Here is a 22,349-nt window from a genome sequence, read left to right as displayed (position 1 = left end):
CGACGCTAGAAATGTAATCAAAACGCATTTTTATGCAGAAAGTAACTCAAAATATTGATTTTATTCACTAAAAATTAGAAATGTCCACCATGTTTTTTTTTTTGATTCAGTCTGCAAATGATGACGTAAAGCATTCTGGGAAGTTTTCTCTAGCCCTCCGTCGCGAAGTCAGCATCTGAAAACCCTTGCTTTTAAGGGCTAGATTCATACTCCCTAGCCTTCGTTATGTGCACTCCCCCTAAATGCAAAGAGGAATTGGGACACCACTATCACGGGAACGCGCAAAATTTAGGGGTAGGGCTGAAAAGTAGGACTAGGGGGGGGATTGGGACTGGCCCTAAAACTAGAATTGAAACAGGCTGACAAGAACAACACACTGTTTTTGGGGCTGGTTGGAGCCGTTAAACCAGGGAAACAGCACCGCAGCGGTACCTGTTGAAGAGCAGGTCTATCTCCGTGTTCCTGTCTCTCTCCATCTTGCTGTAAACCTCCCGGTGCCTCTTCATCTCCTCCTCCAGAGTCTCCTCAGCCTTCGTCTCTGCATCCTTCACCTGCTCCTCCAGCTCGTGCACCCTGCCGGGTAAAGAGACGGGTCAGGACGAAGCCCTGCAGGGCCGGGCGGGTGCAGACCCGTCAGAGACCAGGCCTGGACACCATGCAGCCTCCTACCTGTGGACCAGGTGTGTGTTCTCCTGCTTCAGTTTAGACTTGAGGTCATTGTTGGCCAGACTGTCGCTTTCCAGCTCCGTCACCTTCTTCTCCAGATACCCCACCTGAGGCAAGGTTTATATAGCACATTTCACATGACGAGCATGGACTCAATGTGCTTAAATACATAAACAACCAAACAAACAAAATCACAGTTGTACAATAACAGAAACAGACAAAAGTATGTCAAGAGAAAAATAAAAAACAACAATAACAATAATTCCATTAAAATAAAAGTGCTATCACTCAGCCAACCATGTAGAGTTTAGTCAAACGCCTGTGCAAAAAGGTACGTTCTTAGTCTGCTTTTGAAAGAGGGCACTGTTGGAGCAAACCTTAGTTCCTGTTGGAGCAGATCTTAGTTCCTGCAGAGAGGAATTCCAGAGAGTGTAGTAGTGACTGAAAGCACCATGAGCAGATCTAGTGTGAATTCTAGGTATGATGAGAAGACTCTTATTTGATGATCTAAGGGATCTGTCCGGTATGTATTCAGTCAGCATGTCAACCATGTAGGAGGGAGCCAAGCCATTCATAGATTTAAAAACAATAAGAAGTACTTTAAAATCTACTCTTTGTTTAACAGGGAGCCAGTGAAGAGAGGATAAAACAGGAGTGATGTGTTCATACGAACTAACTTTTCAGAGTGTGATTGTGACAGAAAGCATCTCACTTTAGATATATTTCTGAGATGATAGAAGGCAGTCCTGGAGACATTAGCTATGTGTTTCTGGAAGTTAAGATCAGGATCTAACATAACACCCAAGTTTTTGACGAGCTCACACGGTTTTACTGACAGAGGAGTTAATAGAGGGAGAATATGTTGCCTCAGAGCACTCGGACCAACTAAAAGAATCTCTGTTTTATCCTCATTCAGATGTAAAAAGTTAGTTTCCATCCAATACTTGATATCTGCAATGCACTGAATGAGGTCATTGACTGGGCTCAAATGATTGGCAGTAACAGATACATATAATTGTGTGTCATCAGAATAAGAATTATATTGAATATTATGCCGAATGATGGACCCAAGTATATGTCCCTGCAGAGGCAGAGAAACGCAGGATCATCAGCTCTCCTCTGCAGCAAAGAGCCGAGACGACGTTGGAGAATATATATGTTCACGTTAACGTTGTTCCGGGTCAAAGACGCCCAAGAAATCTGAAGCTGAACTACGTCTGCTTTGAATCCGTCACATAAGCAGCATGTTTCCTGTAGTGTGACCTCTCAGAGGTCTCATGGTCTCAGGGTAAGGGTGTACATCTGGCGATCGATATGAGACTGTCGACTGAACACAATCACTCGTTACTAATTGCAGTAAATAACCGTGCAGGTTAAACCGCAGGTGCAAGTGCTGAGTCACCGTCACACGAGGGTTCTGCATCAGCGGGTCAGGACGGGCTCAAGCGTACACCAGCTGAACTCCTGAGAGTTGCTGGTGAAGCTGGAGCTTTCCTGGTTTCATGAAAGAGCTGTGTTGATAACACCAATGTGACCGGCAGTGCTTCTTTTAAGACGCCCAGCACCTTCTCTGTGATGTCCAGGTCGCAGGAGTCGATGCTGTCGGTGAACAGGTCCTCTGTGCTGCTGCCCTGACTGGACCCGAACACACTGTGGTTGGCCTGGAACAGCCGCCTGCAGAGACAAATGGCATGCGGGGCAAGCCCCCCGACTCATGAGGAGGGTTCTTACGTGATGTCAAGATGAACTAATGCGCGTGAAAGCCAAGCCACTTACCGTCCAAATGCTGTGCTGGAAATCTTTCTGTTTGGACTGAAACAAGACAGAAACCGAGTCACACCAAGTGATGATGACTCAACCTCTCATCACTCACTTTATACATCAAGCAGCAATACACCAATAACTACTCCTCTAACTAGAGTCAAATTGATCTTTTTGCAACGTTTGGTTCAGTCTCCTTGACTGCTGCACACACTAACATACCAGTCATCACACCAGACTGGGGCCTGGTTGCTATAGCAACTGCTCAGGCTAGACATTTGTGTCAAAAATGCTTAAGAGGTTGCTGGAATTTGTGTGGGTGGATGGATGGATGGATGGATGGATGGATGGATGGATGGATGGATGGATGGATGGATGGATGGATGGATGGATGGATGGATGAGAGAGCTGATGGATGGATGGATGGATGGATGATGGATGGATGAGAGAGCTGATGGATGGATGGATGGATGGATGGATGGATGGATGGATGGATGGATGGATGAGCTGATGGATGGATGGATGGATCGATGGATGGATGGATGAGCTGATGGATGGATGGATGGATGGATGGATGGATGGATCGATGGATCGATGGATGATGGATGGATGAGAGAGCGGATGGATGGATGGATGGATGGATGAGAGAGCTGATGGATGGATGGATGGATGGATAGATGGATGGATGGGAGAGCTGATGGATGGATGGATGGATGGATGGATGGGAGAGCTGATGGATGGATGGATGGATGGATGGATGGATGGATGGATGGATGGATGGATGGATGGATGGATGGATGGATGGATGGATGGATGGATGGATGGATGGATGGATGGATGGATGGATGGATGGGAGAGCTGATGGATGGATGGATGGATGGATGAGCTGATGGATGGATGGATGGATGGGTGGGAGAGCTGATGGATGGATGGATGGATGGATGAGCTGATGGATGGATGGATGGGTGGGAGAGCTGATGGATGGATGGATGGATGATGGATGGATGGATGGATGGATGGGAGAGCTGATGGATGGATGGATGGATGGATGAGCTGATGGATGGATGGATAGATGGATGGATGAGAGAGCTGATGGATGGATGGATGGATGGATGGGTGGGAGAGCTGATGGATGGATGGATGGATGGATGAGCTGATGGATGGATGGATGGGTGGGAGAGCTGATGGATGGATGGATGGATGATGGATGGATGGATGGATGGATGGGAGAGCTGATGGATGGATGGATGGATGGATGGATGAGCTGATGGATGGATAGATGGATGATGGATGGATGGATGGATGGATGGGTGGGAGAGCTGATGGATGGATGGATGGATGGATGATGGATGGATGGATGGATGGGAGAGCTGATGGATGGATGGATGGAAGGATGGATGGATGGATGGATGGATGGAAGGATGGATGGATGATGGATGGATGGAAGGATGGATGGATGGATGATGGATGGATGGATGATGGATGGATGGATGGATGGATGGAAGGATGATGGATGGATGGATGGATGGATGGATGGATGGATGGAAGGATGGATGGAAGGATGATGGATGGATGGATGGATGGATGGATGGAAGGATGATGGATGGATGGATGGATGGATGGATGGGAGAGCTGATGGATGGATGGATGGATGGAAGGATGGATGGATGGATGATGGATGGATGGATGGTTGGATGGAAGGATGGAAGGATGGATGGATGGATGATGGATGGATGGATGGATGGAAGGATGGATGGATGGATGATGGATGGATGGATGGATGGATGGGAGAGCTGATGGATGGATGGATGGATGGATGGATGAGAGAGCTGATGGATGGATGGATGGAAAGATGGATGGATGGATGGATGGGAGAGCTGATGGATGGATGGATGGATGATGGATGGATGGATGGATGGATGGATGGATGGATGGATGAGAGAGCTGATGGATGGATGGATGGATGGATGGATGGATGGATGAGAGAGCTGATGGATGGATGGATGGATAGATGATGGATGGATGGATGGATGGATGGATGGATGGAGGGATGGATGGATAGATGATGGATGGATGGATGGATGGATGGAGGGATGGATGAGAGAGCTGATGGATGGATGGATGGATGGATGGATGGATGGATAGATGGATGAGAGAGCTGATGGATGGATGGATGGATGGATGGATGGATGGATGGATGGATGGATGGATGGATGGATGGATGGATGGATGGATGGATGGAGGGATCTTTCCAGATATTATTTTATTAGTAAGTTAAATAAAGACAAAAAATATCATCAAATAAAACACATGGCATTTGTCTGTTATTGTGACTTAAAGATCAGATCACATTTTATGTATCATTAAAGTAGAATAAATCCCAAACAACTCCCATCCTTTTCCCTGGCCCTGTATTAACAGTAAAGTTTAAGTTGAGTAAAGGTTGTGCCGACACCAGCTGCTCTACCTGTTGGCCTTGAGGTTCCTCAGCCGAGCCTCCAGGTCGTTGAGGAGATTCACTTTTTTACAACACTGAGAGCAGTAGACGTCCAGCAGGTCGCTGTTGTACAGATGCCGCATCTTCTGAGGAGTCTGACCCGCACTGGAACCACAAACCACGCAGGAATCAGTCCAGCAACCATGAAAACCACTGGAGCAACACTGATGTTTCTGTAGCATAACAGAGTTTTTAGATGGACCTTCGCAGTGTTCTTGGGTCCAGGTCCTCAGGAACCAGTGCATTCATTCTGGTGATGACCACTTCATTTAAATGGGTCATCAGGATCTGGACCCAACCCCCCCGAGGTAAACCTGCCCCCCCAGTCCTGTCTAAGTAAGCTTAAAAAAAACTGCTACAGCCACAGAAAACTTTTACCACCATATAAGAGTATGTTTTATTTGATATGTCACTAAATATAATTATTCCTTTCTAATGAAGGTGTCTTGGCGTTGTTTGTTTCAGCGGACCTCTGTGCGTGTAGCAGCTGGTGGTTAGTCCGGGTCTGCATTCCCAACACCACGTACGCAGCAAAGGCTCGGGGACTACGAGGTTTCCGGTTTGCCACCATGGGCTCGTGTGACTTCTCTGCAGGTGCTTCAGCTTCCTCCCGGGTGTTCCTCAGCTTCCTCCCGGGTGTCCCGCGACTTCCTCCCGGGTGTCCCTCAGCTTCCTCCCGGGTGTTCCTCAGCATCCTCCCGGGTGTTCCTCAGCTTCCTCCCGGGTGTTCCTCAGCTGCTTCCCGGGTGTTCCTCAGCTGCTTCCCGGGTGTTCCTCAGCTGCTTCCCGGGTGTTCCTCAGCTTCCTCCCGGGTGTTCCTCAGCTTCCTCCCGGGTGTTCCTCAGCTTCCTCCCGGGTGTTCCTCCGCTTCCTCCCGGGTGTTCCTCCGCTTCCTCCCGGGTGTCCCGCGACTTCCTCCCGGGTGTCCCGCGACTTCCTCCCGGGTGTCCCGCGACTTCCTCCCGGGTGTCCCGCGACTTCCTCCCGGGTGTCCCGCGACTTCCTCCCGGGTGTCCCGCGACTTCCTCCCGGGTGTCCCTCGACTTCCTCCCGGGTGTCCCTCGACTTCCTCCCGGGTGTCCCTCGACTTCCTCCCGGGTGTTCCTCGACTTCCTCCCGGGTGTCCCTCGACTTCCTCCCGGGTGTCCCGCGACTTCCTCCCGGGTGTCCCGCGACTTCCTCCCGGGTGTCCCTCAGCTTCCTCCCGGGTGTTCCTCAGCATCCTCCCGGGTGTTCCTCAGCTTCCTCCCGGGTGTTCCTCAGCTTCCTCCCGGGTGTTCCTCAGCTGCTTCCCGGGTGTTCCTCAGCTTCCTCCCGGGTGTTCCTCGACTTCCTCCCGGGTGTCCCGCGACTTCCTCCCGGGTGTCCCGCGACTTCCTCCCGGGTGTCCCTCAGCATCCTCCCGGGTGTTCCTCAGCATCCTCCCGGGTGTTCCTCAGCTTCCTCCCGGGTGTTCCTCAGCTTCCTCCCGGGTGTTCCTCAGCTGCTTCCCGGGTGTGCTTCAGCTTCCTCCCGGGTGTTCCTCAGCTTCCTCCCGGGTGTTCCTCAGCTTCTTCCCGGGTGTTCCTCAGCTTCCCCCCGGGTGTTCCTCAGCTTCCTCCCGGGTGTTCCTCAGCTTCCTCCCGGGTGTTCCTCAGCTTCCTCCCGGGTGTTCCTCAGCTTCCTCCCGGGTGTCCCGCGACTTCCTCCCGGGTGTCCCGCGACTTCCTCCCGGGTGTTCCTCAGCTTCCTCCCGGGTGTTCCTCAGCTTCCTCCCGGGTGTTCCTCAGCTTCCTCCCGGGTGTCCCGCGACTTCCTCCCGGGTGTCCCGCGACTTCCTCCCGGGTGTCCCGCGACTTCCTCCCGGGTGTCCCGCGACTTCCTCCCGGGTGTCCCTCGACTTCCTCCCGGGTGTCCCGCGACTTCCTCCCGGGTGTTCCTCGACTTCCTCCCGGGTGTTCCTCGACTTCCTCCCGGGTGTTCCTCGACTTCCTCCCGGGTGTTCCTCGACTTCCTCCCGGGTGTTCCTCGACTTCCTCCCGGGTGTCCCGCGACTTCCTCCCGGGTGTCCCGCGACTTCCTCCCGGGTGTTCCTCGACTTCCTCCCGGGTGTTCCTCGACTTCCTCCCGGGTGTTCCTCGACTTCCTCCCGGGTGTTCCTCAGCTTCCTCCCGGGTGTTCCTCAGCTTCCTCCCAGGTGTTCCTCAGCTTCCTCCCGGGTGTTCCTCAGCTTCCTCCCGGGTGTTCCTCAGCTTCCTCCCGGGTGTGCTTCAGCTTCCTCCCGGGTGTGCTTCAGCTTCCTCCCGGGTGTGCTTCAGCTTCTTCCCGGGTGTTCCTCAGCTTCCTCCCGGGTGTTCCTCAGCTTCCTCCCGGGTGTTCCTCAGCTTCCTCCCGGGTGTTCCTCAGCTTCCTCCCGGGTGTTCCTCAGCTTCCTCCCGGGTGTTCCTCAGCTTCCTCCCGGGTGTTCCTCAGCTTCCTCCCGGGTGTTCCTCAGCTTCCTCCCGGGTGTTCCTCAGCTTCCTCCCGGGTGTTCCGCGACTTCCTCCCGGGTGTCCCGCGACTTCCTCCCGGGTGTTCCTCAGCTTCCTCCCGGGTGTTCCTCAGCTTCCTCCCGGGTGTTCCTCAGCTTCCTCCCGGGTGTTCCTCAGCTGCTTCCCGGGTGTTCCTCAGCTGCTTCCCGGGTGTTCCTCAGCTGCTTCCCGGGTGTTCCTCAGCTTCTTCCCGGGTGTTCCTCAGCTTCCTCCCGGGTGTTCCTCAGCTTCTTCCCGGGTGTTCCTCAGCTTCCTCCCGGGTGTTCCTCAGCTTCCTCCCGGGTGTTCCTCAGCTTCTTCCCGGGTGTGCTTCAGCTTCCTCCCGGGTGTGCTTCAGCTTCTTCCCGGGTGTTCCTCAGCTTCCTCCCGGGTGTTCCTCAGCTTCCTGCCTGGTGTTCCTCAGCTTCCTGCCTGGTGTTCCTCAGCTTCCTGCCGGGTGTTCCTCAGCTTCCTCCCGGGTGTTCCTCAGCTTCCTGCCTGGTGTTCCTCAGCTTCCTGCCTGGTGTTCCTCAGCTTCCTCCCGGGTGTGCTTCAGCTTCCTGCCGGGTGTTCCTCAGCTTCCTGCCGGGTGTTCCTCAGCTTCCTGCCGGGTGTTCCTCAGCTTCCTGCCGGGTGTTCCTCAGCTTCCTCCCGGGTGTTCCTCAGCTTCCTCCCGGATGTTCCTCAGCTTCCTGCCGTGTGTTCCTCAGCTTCCTCCCGGGTGTGCTTCAGCCTGCCAACCTGCCCCCCCCCCCCCCCCTCTCACTCGGAGAGCTGGGATAGACTCATCCCTGGCAATAAGCGGCTGTGGGTAGCAGATGGAGGTTTGGTGTGCTGCATAGGTGTATTGTCTCTGTCACCTCCCCCAGATCCCAGCATGCATCAGCCCCAGATTTGTATTACTGGTGGCGTATTCCTTCATGTTTTAAAAGTGCGTGCTTGTGATTGAGGGTGCATTTCCAGAGCAGCCACAAACCTGGAGGGAAGTGAAGAACCGAGGTCCGAGAAGCCATTTGTGCGGGTGTCATCTTCAGGACAAGGGCTGCTGGGAGTGAAGTCCACGTCCACCCCCTCCCCGTAGTCTTCAAACTGCTCCTCCCCAGAGATGACCGAAGCAGACGCTGATCCGTTCAGGTGGCTAGAAGAAGGGTTTCACCAAGACAAGGAGGACAGAGGAACCCTTGAGTGACACAGACCCGTCTCCAGTCCAACCTGACTGTCCTCCACATGGCTGCAGGTCACTTCCTGCCGTGGTTAAACCCACCTTTCATTCTGGGATGTGTCCAACATGTCAGAGCTGTTGGCGTTTTCACTGCTGCTGTCCATGTCACACTCCGCTTCAGCGCCACTGCATTCTGGGTAGGATCGCGTACACATGATGATGGGGGGGCCGAGCTTCGCCTCATTATTCTACAAACAAAATTAAACACAACACATCAATGAGAAAAGACATGGCAGAAAAAAAATTATATTTTTTTAAAACTAACCTGTGTTCAAAACCAGTCACCAGTCTTTACCCGGTAAAGGTCACCAGTCTTTACCCCGTAAAGGTGGCCAGTCTTTACCCCGTAAAGGTGGCCAGTCTTTACCCGGTAAAGGTCGTCAGTCTTTACCCGGTAAAGGTCACCAGTCTTTACCCCGTAAAGGTGGCCAGTCTTTACCCGGTAAAGGTCGTCAGTCTTTACCGGTAAACGTCGCCAGTCTTTACCCGGTAAAGGTCGTCAGTCTTTACCCGGTAAAGGTGGCCAGTCTTTACCCGGTAAAGGTGGCCAGTCTTTACCCGGTGAACGTCACCAGTCTTTACCCGGTAAAGGTCGTCAGTCTTTACCCGGTAAAGGTCATCAGTCTTTACCCGGTAAAGGTCACCAGTCTTTACCCGGTAAACGTCACCAGTCTTTACCCGGTAAACGTCACCAGTCTTTACCCGGTAAAGGTCGTCAGTCTTTACCCGGTAAAGGTGGCCAGTCTTTACCCGGTAAAGGTGGCCAGTCTTTACCCGGTAAAGGTGGCCAGTCTTTACCCGGTAAAGGTCGTCAGTCTTTACCCGGTAAAGGTGGCCAGTCTTTACCCGGTAAAGGTGGCCAGTCTTTACCCGGTAAAGGTGGCCAGTCTTTACCCGGTAAACGTGGCCAGTCTTTACCCAGTAAAGGTCGTCGGTCTTTACCCAGTAAAGGTGGCCGGTCTTTACCCAGTAAAGGTGGCCGGTCTTTACCCAGTAAAGGTCGTCAGTCTTTACCCGGTAAAGGTAGCCAGTCTTTACCCGGTAAAGGTGGCCAGTCTTTACCCAGTAAAGGTGGCCAGTCTTTACCCAGTAAAGGTGGCCAGTCTTTACCCAGTAAAGGTGGCCAGTCTTTACCCAGTAAAGGTGGCCAGTCTTTACCCAGTAAAGGTCACCAGTCTTTACCTGGTAAAGGTGGCCAGTCTTTACCCAGTAAAGGTCACCAGTCTTTACCTGGTAAAGGTCGCCAGTCTTTACCCAGTAAAGGTGGCCGGTCTTTACCCAGTAAAGGTCGTCAGTCTTTACCTGGTAAATGTAACCGTTGTCAGTTACAGACTGACGACGGGAGGTCACACGAGATCCTGCAGCTGTCTTCAGTAACTCCTCACAACCTACGAGAAAAGGAAAGCAAAGATAAAAAGAAAAATGTGTTTTACAAACAAAAGAAAGAATAATCTGAATGCAGTGTTTTATAAATTAAAGTGCTGGACAACAGATCTGTACTGGACTGGTTTCCTTTTTCCTGCTGGTTTCTGACCATCACTACTCAATTGCAATTCACACATTTTTTCCGACTATGTGCCTTTACTCAATTGGATAAACATGTTTAGAAATCAACAAAGCAAATCTTATTTGGACATTTTCATGTGTTTTAAACTGTGGTAAACAAGGGTCTGCAGTTTCCCTGCTGCTCCACACTCGACCGCTAACTGCACCAGTGAGAGCTGAAGATTACGACCTGATGAAACCAACAGGACCACATCATCGGCAGAAAGTGCCACTACCATACCGGATCCATCCGCATGAACACAATCCGTGACAAAGAGCAACTCTGGCCTGGAATTAATCCGATTTACTTGAGGGCGTTGTGGACCAAGCTTGTATAGACGGAGTATCCACGAACGATGCCCCAATACCCATAATGCCGTATCCAAGTCCATAACATTACATCAGCATTACATTTAGACACAGGTCGGCTAAAAGCCCATCCTCCCTCCAGAATCCTAGGGTTAGAGCTGGCCCAGAGCTGCACGGTCAGGGGGGAACCTGCATTGTTCCACCTGAATTTGAGGTTCCTTTCATGTTGCAGCCAAATGTTTGCAGCTGGTGACGGCAGGGAGGCGCAGGCGCGTTATTTCTTAAACGTAAAGACCTTCTGGCTGAATGTGATTAATGGCAGCGATTGGCTGCACATTAGATGGGACAACGCTTAAGCTGTGATGGTCCGACGCTGCCATGAAGTGTCATAAAGTGTGTGATTATCCAGATTTGACTTTATTCTCTCTTAACAACGCCAGATGTTTCACCTCACCTTCAATGGTGCCAACCAACACTAAAAAACTACTTCATGCCAATTATATTGACGCGTTCAATTGACTCTGTCTTTAATAATTTAACATATGAGAAGTCAATGAGTTTGTTGACCTCTTAAGAGCAATAAGGACTTCTAACTGCCAACACTGACTGTTGGGATGTGCTGAGTCCGTCTCATCAAACTGATAGGATGATAGGATGACTTTTTTGGCTATTCCTGTTTGCATTCCTTTATCTGATGTATATGGACAAAATATTGGCACTTTGATTCTTGTTTTAACAGATGTAGTATGTTGTTTAACATTGTCTTTCTTAAAAAGGTGCAAGACCTTCCCTCATCTGGATGAGAGCAGATGCTGATCTAAAAACCTGGAAAACACTTTTCATTCCCAGAAGTTATCACTTGTTCATTCCCGGTAGAAAAGAAGGATTTTGAACTGAGTGCTGATGAGCTGATTGCTTTTCTTCACGACCAAGCATTGACATTCCTTTGTGGATGTAACGGTCAACTAGGTTCTTACGCAGTGATTTCTTTTTTCAGCCTTTTGTCGTTCATCCCAACTCGTGCTGTTGGCATCAAATTTCAAAATGAGCTAATATTCTTCATAAAACCATAAAAAATGTCCCACTTTCAACATTTGATATGCTTTCCATAGTCTGTTATGTGAAAATATGGATTTATGACATTTATTTTTATTTTTTTAATTTTGGATTTATGACATTTTTAAATAATGTCATCCTGTTTTTGCTGACGTCACAACGCGGCTCAATGTTTGCAGCTCTGGGGATCACAATGTTCAAGACTTCTGAGCTCAGTTCACGCTCTGAAAAATAAACCTACTAGGCCTAGGTGATAAACTAAAAATCGCTACCAACACTCACTGCGTTGACCGACGTCAAATTTCCCGTGTCGGTAAAGTCGGTGTTGTGATAAAAAAAAACATATAAGAAACATCTATGTTTGTCTGTTTTGACTGTGTGCTGATAGGCTGGTCTTAAAGGCTTAAAGCGTCTCCACCCATCCAGTCTGAACGAGAAGGGAAACCCAAGAAAATGGCTGGTGGGTCAAATGAAGAAGATAACAGGGCTGTCTAGTGTGAGACTCGCGCATTTCAACAACTTCACACACTCTCACGCCACACATGGTATTTCTCATGCTGAGAAATTGACTTCAGCGCACAGTAACTCCAACATGTTACAAACGAGTCAGCGCACACTGCTGTGCGCTGAGCTCTCAGATCAGAGCTGGAGTTACCGACTAATCAGCCAATCAGAAAATAGATTTTTTTGTTACCGGCTAATGGTTATCATACATTTATGGTTAATGAGGTAAAACTGCCCAATTTATCGTGATAATGATTGGAGGTCATATCGCCCAGCCCTAAAACCTACTATGTAAAATCTCCAAACATTGACAGAAGGAAGAAAAAAAGAAAGAAACAAAACAACCAACTTCTGCTAGTTTGTACCTTTGATAGCAAAAACTGCATGGCAAAAGTCTTTGAAGTTGATTTTCCCATGAGCATTAGGGCACAGATGTCGAGTTAACTTCTTCACCTGCAAGACACAAAAGTCAGTTCAGGTTAATCTTCACACAGAAAGAAAATACTATGCCACAGGGATGTTTACAGAATGCAAGAGAAACCGTCCACAGTGCGAGGTAGCTGGTCCACAAGTTTGTACTATGGCCACATTTTCATGGCACCGGACGCATTTGAGTTTGAAAATGAGAACATATCAACATTCAGCATCACATGAAACTGTAATTAAATAGACTTTGTGCCGCTATGTTAAGAAAACAAACGCCGGGCAGCCAAGTTTAAAGTATAAACACACACCGTCGGGCTTAGATGAAGTAATTGCCCGTCACAAGTTTTGGGCATGAATGTGGCAACGGCGTCTTTTGGAAAGGAGCCCCAATACGTCCATGAATGATGTTTCCCTCCATCCTTCCTCCAGTACAGCTGAACACAATGTTTTCTGCTTCCTGCTCTACTTCCAACACATACAGCATTTAAAAGTCTTCTCTTCTTGCAATACTGGTAGCATGATTGTATAAATGTCAGCGTAGGTCAGTTATTGTTTATTGTTGGCTTTATCTCCAACAACAACAAATCACCATCAAATTAAAAGCGTCAAAATATATATAAAAAAAAACAACTATTTAACAGTCTCATCCAGAAATAAAGAACAACAGCAAAATAATGTGTTGTAGAGGGAACAGGAGGAAGCAGAATGCTTATTTAGTCCTGTCCCTTCCTCACAATATCATATCATATGCCGTAGAAAATATAAAAATTTAAAATTTAAATAAAATAAAAGAAGAAAAGAAAGGACAAAATAATAACAAAAAATGAATAAATACAACACAAACAATGAATAAACAAATATCAAAGCATAATTAAACTAGCCTCCTACAATATCCTAAACTGGTGTCTATGACACCAAAGACCAGAGGTGTCTTCAGTATTCACATTCATTACTCCGGTAGAAGTATAGATACTAGAGTTTAAAAATACTCCTGTAGAAGTTGAAGTATCAACTCGAGTTTTTTACTCAAGTAAAAGTATAAAAGTACTGGTTTCAAAACTACTTAAAGTATAAAAGTAAAAGTAATGTAAGGGGGAAAAAAGCCATTAAGGACAAAAGCCATTGAAAATGAATGCATCTTAGTATAATGCAAATATATTAAAGAACCATTTATGTGTACTATTGAGCATTAACATGTGTTTCAGAGAGCAGGAGATATGATGACTAGTTGCCTATAAGTATTGTAATGGTGCAAAAAGTCAAACTTCAGAGGCATGTTATCATTTATCCTAACCTTTATTGGAATGTACATCCAAGTTTAGTTGCAGGAATCTGAGGGAACGGATGTAAGAACAAAACTGGACAAGAACATCTGAAACAACCACAACCAAATTCACTCTATCCTGATGGAGACATTTAACTGGATAGTTTTTTTTAAAGGCCGAAATGAAATAGAGTAACGAGGCTGTTTTTAAAATGTAAGGAGTAAAAAGTACAGATAATTGTGTGAAAATGTAAGGAGTAAAAGTAAAAAGTCGTCTGAAAAATAATTACTCCAGTGAAGTATAGATAACTAAAATTTCTACTTAAGTAAGGTAACAAAGTATTTGTACTTTGTTACTTGACACCTCTGCCAAAGACAAACTGTCCAAGACGGTGTAATACCAAAATGAGAAGAAAAAAAAAAACTCTCCCCAAAAATTTATTGCATGAAATAAAAAAATCATGCAAAGTGTTCAACACCCGTGACAGAAAAGCAATCGGAGTATTTTATGAGGTGAGAAGCCGGCGACCTCACGAGCCTGCTGATTCATTTGCGGTTGGACTGAAATCATGGACTGCAGCTGCAGCTCACTTTGACATTAAGTGTGGGGTCTTCACACCGTCCAGCAGGCTTCACCCGCTGATCAGTCACAACGATGGACATCACTCAGGGTCCAGTCCCATTAGCTGAAGAGCCGGAACACGCTGAACCCACCACACATTAATCACAGCCTTTCTGGTGCCCAGTAACCGCTGCATCCGCGCAGTCACCACGTCCAATCACTCATCAGCTCTACGTAAACTTCCTCAGAACAACACCGCCTTTAATACCTCACATATCACAGACAACCCTGGAAAGGTTTTAAATCGCTAAATGTCATCTCTCATAGTTTATCACCATTTTAAGCCACAGGCTACATTAATCCCAGCCGTCAGTCACCGGATCAACATTCATCTTCCTCACAGCTTCATCCAGACACGCCTCAGTAAGTGACAGACAGCCAGGGTCTGTACTGTACGTTAGGTGGGATATATCACTGGAGACCTCAGGTATGATTTTATAACACCAGGTTGTATCAATATAAAACTCTACATTAGCACTATCTGTAAAACATCAGTAGTTGTGAATGCAAGCTGCTGAAAACCTCCCTTGTATACACACTTCCTCAACCTTGAAAAGGTTCAAAGTTAGGCCTGTGTTGAAAAAATAAATTTTCCAATTCTAAATCAATTCTCATATTAATTCCTAAAAATTGATTCGTATGTCTAAAGATCGATTTTTTTTCATCATTACATTACAATTTTTTGTATTTTTTTTGTTTATGCCCAAAAAAAGAATGTTTTGTTGGACACAAGCATAACTGGTGCCATGTTTTTGTCTTTAAATATGTTTAAAGGTATGAAAACATCAAAGTTTTCAGTTATAATTGCATAAATTGTCTATATTTATTTGCTTTATATACCGTCTTGGGGTTACATTTGCATAAAAGGCTAAAAACCAAATTCTCAAAAGTGGGAAAAAATAAAAACGATTTCATCCGTCTCTGTTTCCTCCCTGGATCTGTTTGATAATTCTGACCCACAAGATGTTTCTGAAAGCACTTATTTCAGCATTCTGGGAGTTGATTGGTCCTTACAGCATCATTAGCTGCCAATACTTGCTGTTGAATATCAATATAATATTAGTATTAATATGTTGCAGAACTACACAGTCATATAATTCATGCAACAACTCAAAAAACAGTTTTAAAGGAGCTGTCTGTAAGAAATGGCCAAAACTGGTACTGCAGTCACTTTCAAAATATTGTTGAGCGGCGTGCACCCTCCCCCTCCTCCCCCCGACCAGAGGTTGCCAGGTAGGCTGCAGAATGCAGCAGGAACGTAGGCTGCCATGGCTGCGATAATTAGAGCCGAGCTGGCAACCCGGATACCGAAACAATACTGACTTGGTGATTGGGAGATAGGTGGAGGGTGGAGCTTCAGAAACAATACTGACTTGGTGATTGGGAGATAGGTGGAGGGTGGAGCTTCAGAAACAATACTGACTTGGTGATTGGGAGATAGGTGGAGGGTGGAGCTTCAGAAACAATACTGACTTGGTGATTGGGAGATAGGTGGAGGGTGGAGCTTCAGAAACAATACTGACTTGGTGATTGGGAGATAAGTGGAGGGTGGAGCTTCAGAAACAATACTGACTTGGTGATTGGGAGATAAGTGGAGGGTGGAGCTTCAGAAACAATACTGACTTGGTGATTGGGAGATAGGTGGAGGGTGGAGCTTCAGAAACAATACTGACTTGGTGATTGGGAGATAGGTGGAGGGTGGAGCTTCAGAAACAATACTGACTTGGTGATTGGGAGATAGGTGGAGGGTGGAGCTTCAGAAACAATACTGACTTGGTGATTGGGAGATAGGTGGAGGGTGGAGCTTCAGAAACAATACTGACTTGGTGATTGGGAGATAAGTGGAGGGTGGAGCTTCAGGCCAAAACAAAAAATGACAACATAAACATCAGTTGAGGGCTGCAACTCCTCTTTTTAAACTGGAATATCCTGGCTTGAGTGCTGTTGTCAGTGACATAAGTATTTGAAATGAACATGATTTTTAAATGTCTGTTGACATATCGGGGTCATTTTATGATTCGTTTTATTATTGCTCTTACATACAGCTCCTTTAATAACACTAACCCAAATCAATATTGGAATCAAATCAAATCGGATCAAATCAAAGCGTGATAATCAATTCTGAATCTTAAGAATCGGAATCGATTCTTGACATTTGAATCGATCCCCAGCCCTATTCAAAATCATTTTAAATCCTCACATAACCAGCTATAAGGCTGAAGTTTAAAGAGGTGCACAGTTCATGGAGCAGTGAGCGGATGCTCTGACGGAGCCGTATCCATGTGAGGTAGATCCCACCTGGGCTGAACGTGACTCGTGTGTCATCTCCCCGATGCAGCGCTGAGCTGCTTCTGCTCTGGCTATAAATTAACAGAAAGGAACAGCGATATTTTTAACACCGGTGCGACCGGCATGTGTGACGCTCCGAGAAGGTGCTGGAAAGACGGAGATGCTGCCAAATCTCTCCACCAGCTTTGGGCGGGGGGGGGTGTGTTTCATTCTGGATAGATAGATGGAGAGGTGGACTGGGAGCACACAGAACGACAGGAGGCATAAAGAAGAGAAATGACCATTAACTAGATGCAACATTACTTCCCTCATTGAGCATAAACAGAGCGGGTGCACGGGGGGGCCATCTCTCAGGCTATTTTTAGCACCGCCAACGAACCAATCCGATTCCTCACGCTGCTCCTGACAGCATGAAAAACAGATGAGCAGAAACACAGGAGTGTCAACCCTTTCCTCCAACCGGTTATTCTCCTCTTCTTCCTCGTTTTCTTCACACCAGAGATGGAACAACCAGAGGTGATCAGTTTTTACAGTCCTCCCAGAAACCACAGGTGCAGTCTGACCCCCCCTCTGACCACCTGACGGTTTGGTCTGAGACCATCGGGCTGCTGGTTGACGGTTCTCCACCTCTGAACCGCGGGTCGCACATTCAGAGCATCTTTGTGCTGCACCAGACTGGTTCAGGATCCTGGGGTCACTTGTTGGTTTCAATGTAGAGAGGAAACATGCATCATGTTTTTAACTGAAGATGAACTACGGAAGAGTATTAGGGCCAGGCAGGAGAAAAATAAAAATAATATTTTTTTTTCATTATGTACTTCAAGAAAAAAGTCGAAATGTTGAGAAAAAAGTCGAAATGTCGGGATTAATGTTGAAGTACAATTTAGAGAAAAAAGTCAAAATGTCGACAACAATATATTGCAAACTCCAATATGTGGAGCCTCCGCCGCCCTGCTCCAGTGGGAAAACCCCACTATTACATCCAGCAGGACGCTCTCAGCGGTAAAACCGGCAGGAGGTCATCAGCAGCTCCACCAGCACGTGAAAAGGACAGGCGACATGCTGGACTCTGGTGTTAGAGGTTCTGTTGCAAACATTCGCTGCTCTGCAGCTCTGCAGCTCCTCCAGCAGGGATTGGTGAGGATGGATCATTTCAGGACCTGTGGTTAAATCCTCCCGTCTGGCCCGACTGGCCGAGCGACCACAGGTTCCAGGTCCACTAGCCCTCAGCTCGGTCCCAGGTGTGACGCGGAACCATAAATCAGCCTTATTGCGAAAAGGCGCATTGACTGAATTGATCCACACATTGTTAAAGTGTAGTGTTCATAGTTAGCAGGATGTGAGTGAGACTGCATGGCAGACTTCTGTGATTTGCTGGGCATCTTGATTGATACTGTAGTTAAGTTCTGTGACTCGTAACCTTGCCACCTTAGCTTTGACTGAATTGACGCCAGTGGTGAGAAACTATTGATTTCACTCCCGAGAACACGTTAAAAGGTGTATTATGCTGTAAAAGTCTGCTGGGAGCTCTGCGGGCATCAGCTGAAGGAGCTGGGAGCCAGATTTCTTTGTGCACCCAGCACGAAGAAAAACGGGCTTCAAAGCGGCTCCTCAGAAACCAGCGGCTCACCTCCACTGTCATTAGTCGGTGGCATTTTAGTAGCGACATTTGAAATGAAGATGTTTGGACAGATTTGATCAGAATGAAAGTAACTTGATATTAATTAGCATCACAGATTAGCCTAAGCTAAGTCAGCCAAGCTAAATGCCTGACCTGCTGGACTCTACTGCCCTTATTATTTAACAACTTGTGCTTTTTATTATTTTACCTCTTTTCTTATCATTTTATTGTATTTGTTATTTAAGCATACTCTAAATTTATTACTTAATTACTAATACTGTATTTGACCCGGTCTTTGTACGTTTTGACTGTATAGAAACGTAATTCTTGCCATTTTAAGAATGAGATGTACCTGCTGTACTCTACTGCCCTTACTTTGTAACAACTTGTGCTTTTTATTATTTTGCCTCTTTTCTTACCATTTTATTTCATTTTATTTGTTATTTACTGTTTAATTGTCTCTTGCCGCTTTTAATGTTGATGTAAAGCACTTTGAATTACCTTGTGTTGAATTGTGCTATAGGCTACAAATAAACTTGCCCTGCCTTTCCTATACCAGCGAGCTGAACAGCTGATGGATATAAGGTGTGTGTGGTCCAGCCTTGTGAAGAAGAGGCTTCAGCAGGTCTTTTCAGGAAAGCTGAGCACCACCAGGGTTGTGGAGGACGCCACACAGACCATGACATGTCCTTTTCTGCTGCAGACATCCTGGGAGGTTGCAGGTGGACGAGGTGTTCATCGTTATTCCTGTCAACCTTCCAGACCTCATTAAGACAGGACTGTCGTGTGAACGGCCGCCACAGGAATGCTGCCATGAAGCCACAGCTCATCACGTGTGGACGTCGTCCACACAACATCCTGATAACTGACCAGGTTGTTGCCTCAAATTAAACTAATCAAGACTGTGTTGATGACTAAGTCTTACACTACAGCTGGTCTGTGAAGTGTAAGTACATCTCGACGCTCCCGTCACTCCACCAGACTATGACTCAGCAGACGAGAATAACTTCATCTTTACAAAAATAAGCATTAGAACAATAAAAAGCATTGACATAAGCAGAGGATCCTCACTGAGGGTTCGCAGGCTTGTGTGTGTGTAATGTTTGCACCCTGCAACAGCAGAATTGTTGTTTTAACTTTTAAACTCTTGGTTTGTGCAGCCCCTGACACGGTAAACCAGAAGATGCATGACATTCAGGTGCGTGAGCCGTGATGGCGCTGCTGCGTCTACAGACACAGGTTTTTAGAGAGGAAGCGCCGGTGTTTAGCGTCTCCCTGTAAGAGCTCTTTCGCTCAGGCTTTATCCTTCTCCATCGTTCCAAAGAAACTGCTCCAGGTAGTAAAACGAGCACCAAATAAGACGCGGGCCCTCACTCACCATCAGAATAACCCTGTATTCGTTGTTCTGGGACTTGGATTCTCAGCACAAGTGGTGTTTTACTGACACATACAGCCAACAAACGGCTACTGTCAGACCCCTCAGCTAAACATCCCTCTCAAATTCAGAAATTTAAATTTTCTCTTGCAAATTTGTGAATCGTAACAGAAGAAATTATAAAGTTTTTTTCTCTTACAGACTTGTAATTTTTGAATTTTCACACACATAATTGCAGTTATATAAAGTCACAAATGATTGTTTTTTGTTTTCATGGATTCTTACCCTCCTACTCTTGGGCATTTTTTTTCTAATTAAATTACCCTAATATGCTACCATGTTAGCACAGCTAGCCGGTGTAAATTATGTGGCTAGCTGGGTATGATTTGCAAGTTTGGTGTAAATTACAGCTGTACATTCATAAAGCATGTGTTCTTCCTAAAGTGTAATAGATTAAAGCAATACCAGGAGTTCACCTTAAAAAAAGGTTCAACGTTCCCCAACACTGTGGACTTTTACAAAATACGGGCCCCAAAACCAAATCTTGTGTCGGGCCCCAAACAAGCTGGAAACTATGGAAGAGTATTAGGGCCATGCAGGAGAAATAATATTTGGGAAGATTTGTTGTTGTTTATTGTTATATAGAGAATAGAGTCGAAATGTTGAGAATAATGTTGAAATACAATTTCAAGAATAAAGTCGAAATTTCGTGAATAAAGTCTTTTTTCTCAACATTTCAACTTTACTCACGAAATTTTGACTTTATTCTTTATTCATTTTGGCTTTTTTCTCGAAATTGTAGCTACTTCAACATTAATCTCGACATTTCGACTTTTTTCTCAACATTTCAACTTTATTCACGAAATTTTGACTTTTTTCTCAACATTTCGACTTTTTTGTCGAAATTGTAGCTACAACATTAATCTCGACATTTCGACTTTTTTCTTGAAATTGTATTTCAACATTATTCTCAACATTTCGACTTTATTCTCGACATTTCGACTTTATTCTCGACATTTCTACTTTTTTCTCAACATTTCAACTTTATTCACGAAATTTGGACTTTTTTCTCAACATTTCGATTTTTTTCTCGAAATTGTAGCTACTTCAACATTAATCTTGACATTTTGACTTTTTTCTCGACATTTGTACTTTTTTCTCAATATTTCAACTTTATTCACGAAATGTCGACTTTTTTCTCAAAATTGTAGCTCCTCTAAAAAATTCTCCTGCCTGGCCCTTATACTCTAATAATAACTAATAAACAGCCCTGCAGGTCGGGGGTTTTTATTCTACCAGGAACTCGACTGCACTGCTTGCCCTATTTGTTGTCATTCAGTACATTTCCAGAGCCCGTCTCCTTGTGGATGACAGTAGATAACAGTAGATGACAGGAGGAGCAGGTCCTGCAGGTCCAGCAGGAGCACCGGGTCCAGCTCCCCCTGGTAACCCCGGGCTTGTCCTCTCCTCACCCGGACCCGAGCCCCAGCCCTCCCCCTCCCCTCCCCTCACCTCGTCTCCTTGGCCGAACTGCAGCCCCAGGTCCAGCAGGTGCTCCACCCGGATGAAGCCGTCAGCATCCTCGTCGCACACCTCGAACACCTCCTTCAGCCTCCGCAGGACCCGCAGCAGCTGGTCCTGGTCGGGGACCCGCGGCTCCATGTGTGGAGCGGCTCCGGGATCAGGGGGGGCCCCTGGATCAGATGTGAGGGAAGGGAGGCTGTTTGTCGGCCGCCATCGTCCTCCTGCTCCAGATCTGCTGCTGCTGATGTGACGACAGCAGCGGGGCGGGGAGCGAGGATCGAGGGGGGGGGGAGTATGGCAAGCCGTTTAACATTTAAAGGGGACCTATTATTATGGCATTTAATGTCTATTTTAAACAGGCCTTGAATGTCTTAAAAACAAGCTTTTGATTGTTTTTTCCAAATAAATTAGAAATTCAGCCTCTGGGCCATGTCTTTATCTATACCGTTTCTAACCTCATTATCTATGCAGGATTCTGAGTGGGCGGGGCTATGATAATGAGGCTCTGTGCTGATTGGCTGCCTGAATGACACGATACACCGCTATGAAAAAATGGCGGAAGCTCCGACCGGCGGAGTTAAGCCTGAATTATGGTTCTGTGTTAAATCGACGCAGACCCTACGCCGTAGGGTACGGTATATGCATGCGATGCGAGCAAGCGTCAGCGACAAAATCAATTCCATTGCTTTATTTTCTATTGGACTGTCCTAACTGGCCGCAACGTCGCAGCGTCTAGTTTGACTAGGCAGAATGGAAGTTAAAGATATCTACAATTTGAGATATCTCTAATTAAAATTCATTTCAAGATATCTATAACTAAGGTAATTTTGACTACTCATAATTCCAGTTCAAGTTATCTACAACTTGGTTCTGACTAGTCAAAACTTAATTTAAGATATCTAAAAAGGACGATGTAGATATCTTGAATTGAGGGGAATTAAAGATATCTGAAACTGGAATTATGACTAGTCAGAATTAAATTGTAGATATCTGAAACTGGAATTACAGCTAGTCGTAATTCAGTTGCAGATATCCATAATTCACATTGCAGATATCTGCAACTGAATTGTAGAGATCTGTAATTAGCAACCCCATACACATGACTGGCAAAAGTGACGTCATTTGTTATTTCAACAGCTGCAGGCCCCATTATATGGTCTAAAGTTGGTTCTTAACGCT

At 46.5% G+C, this 22,349-nt stretch overlaps 1 protein-coding gene across 1 annotated transcript in view; it reads right to left on the bottom strand.

Annotated features, from left to right (window-relative positions):
* rab11fip4a (RAB11 family interacting protein 4 (class II) a) overlaps nucleotides 1-21,400 on the bottom strand; it is a 30,019-nt gene extending 8,619 nt beyond the window's left edge. The window contains exons 1-10 of the mRNA XM_061712097.1: nucleotides 21,159-21,400; nucleotides 12,415-12,502; nucleotides 9,938-10,023; nucleotides 8,678-8,823; nucleotides 8,390-8,551; nucleotides 4,895-5,029; nucleotides 2,443-2,478; nucleotides 2,232-2,340; nucleotides 670-773; nucleotides 433-573 (exon numbers count right to left, since the gene is read on the bottom strand). Coding sequence (XP_061568081.1) covers nucleotides 433-573; nucleotides 670-773; nucleotides 2,232-2,340; nucleotides 2,443-2,478; nucleotides 4,895-5,029; nucleotides 8,390-8,551; nucleotides 8,678-8,823; nucleotides 9,938-10,023; nucleotides 12,415-12,502; nucleotides 21,159-21,308 — 1,157 coding nt within the window. The 5' untranslated portion in view covers nucleotides 21,309-21,400. The remainder of the gene's footprint in view (nucleotides 1-432; nucleotides 574-669; nucleotides 774-2,231; nucleotides 2,341-2,442; nucleotides 2,479-4,894; nucleotides 5,030-8,389; nucleotides 8,552-8,677; nucleotides 8,824-9,937; nucleotides 10,024-12,414; nucleotides 12,503-21,158) is intronic.
* Nucleotides 21,401-22,349: the final 949 nt, after the last annotated feature.

The sequence above is a fragment of the Cololabis saira genome, chromosome 21 (assembly GCF_033807715.1).
Source record: "Cololabis saira isolate AMF1-May2022 chromosome 21, fColSai1.1, whole genome shotgun sequence".
In the NCBI taxonomy this organism is placed as follows: Eukaryota; Metazoa; Chordata; class Actinopteri; order Beloniformes; family Belonidae; genus Cololabis; species Cololabis saira.
This window is presented reverse-complemented; position numbering and strand designations above follow the sequence as displayed.